Below are 1539 nucleotides of genomic sequence, written 5' to 3'. Positions count from 1 at the left end.
CAGCAATGATACGCTGTCAGGCGGACAGAGGTGTAGTTTATCTGCATGGAAAAATATGTGTGCTGAGCCCTTTGATAGCGGTCCAGTAGCCCTGCGGAGCTGGTGTGTCTGTGCAAGGGCTCAGCAGGCTGCATCCTGCTGTCTGCGTGCTGGTGGAGGAGCTTGTGCATGGAAGGAGTACGTCTGCACTTAGCCAACAGCCTGAGCTGTGCTGGGCCAGCTGGGAAGGACCCCCATCCTGGGGTCTTCCACACATTCCAGGCCCTTCTTACCCTCAGCACCCCAAAACCACCCTGGCTGACAGACTTTTTCCTGCTCCCCCCCAGTGCTGGACCAGCTCCTGCCAGAGCTCAGCATCTTGCTTAAGCTGCTGGACCACGAGTACCTGAGTGCCACCACGCAGGAGAAGAAGCTGGCTGTCTCCACCATCCTGCAGAAGCTGCAGCCACCTGCAGGTCTGTGTCCCGTTCCTGCGGTGCCTGGTGGCTGTCCCCAGGGAGAGTGGGTGTTCCCAGCACCTGCCCCAGGCCAAAACCCCAGTGGGGTAGGGAAAACCATCTGCAGGTCAGGGATGAGCTGCCTCGGTGCCCAGCACTTGCTCAGTTCCCTCGGGGTGCGTGGCTCCCCGCTCTCTGTTCCCAGCCCCAGGCGCTGGCGTCAGCCCTGCTGTGGCTGCAGGGGGGCTGCTCCCTGCGGAAACGCTGCTTTGCAGAGGTCTTCCTGCCACCAGTTTCTGCGGAGCACAGGGGTTTCCGCGGGAAGGCCAGGAGGGCTGTGCACCTGGGGCTTCACAGCCTTCCCACCTTCCTGCCCTCCTTGGGGGGGTGGCTGCATCCCTGGGGGCTCCTCCATTCCCCAGTGCCTCCTCTGGAGAAGTGCCCCATGGCACGGTGGGGTGAGCTGGCCTGTGTCCTTGGGTTGGTGTTTGTGAGGAGGATGGGTGCCAGCGCTCGCCCCAGCTGCCCTGCCACCCCTGGACTGAGAGCATCTGCCTCGCTCCCAGGAAAGGATGTGGACTACATGTACGTCAACACGGCATCCCTGAGCAATGGCACCAGCTTTGTGGAGTCGCTTTTCGAGGAGTTTGGTACGTGTGGCCAACCTGGAGTGACACTCTGGGGATTGCGCTGGGTGGGTGCCGTGCTGGCGCTGAGGTCCCCGCTGACAGCAGGGATGCTCTGGGAAAAGGGGGCAAAAACTGAGTCCTTGTGCCTGGGGTGGGCACCGTTGCCCTGGGCAGTTGCTCCTGCTCCCCTGAAGCTGCTCGGGGGCTGGGCATGGGGGTCCATGCATGCCTCAGCCCAGCTGCATTTTCCAGCAGTGCCCATCTCCCAGCACTTTCCCAGTGGCGGACTCTGGGCGCCTGCTTTGGGGGTCCCCGGTAGGCATGGCTGGGGAGGCCAGCTCTAGGGTTTCCTGCTCCCTTCACCCTCTCCGCTTACTCCTGGGCAGACTGTGACCTGCGGGATCTCCAGGACATGCAGGAGGAGGAGGGGGACACCAGCGATGGTGTTGGCTTGGAGCTGGCGAGGAGCCAGA

The 1539-nt window shown here is 62.7% G+C and overlaps 1 protein-coding gene across 1 annotated transcript in view; it reads left to right on the top strand.

Moving 5' to 3' along the window:
• Window positions 1-326: 326 nt before the first annotated feature.
• AFAP1L1 (actin filament associated protein 1-like 1) overlaps window positions 327-1539 on the top strand; it is a gene marked incomplete at its 5' end in the record, with an annotated part of 8315 nt that continues 7102 nt past the window's right edge. Inside the window, 3 exons of the mRNA XM_010148805.1 lie at window positions 327-455; window positions 1004-1087; window positions 1453-1526. Coding sequence (XP_010147107.1) covers window positions 327-455; window positions 1004-1087; window positions 1453-1526 — 287 coding nt within the window. The remainder of the gene's footprint in view (window positions 456-1003; window positions 1088-1452; window positions 1527-1539) is intronic.

This window comes from Eurypyga helias, unplaced genomic scaffold, assembly GCF_000690775.1.
Source record: "Eurypyga helias isolate BGI_N326 unplaced genomic scaffold, ASM69077v1 scaffold2473, whole genome shotgun sequence".
NCBI classification, from domain to species: Eukaryota; Metazoa; Chordata; class Aves; order Eurypygiformes; family Eurypygidae; genus Eurypyga; species Eurypyga helias.
This window is presented reverse-complemented; position numbering and strand designations above follow the sequence as displayed.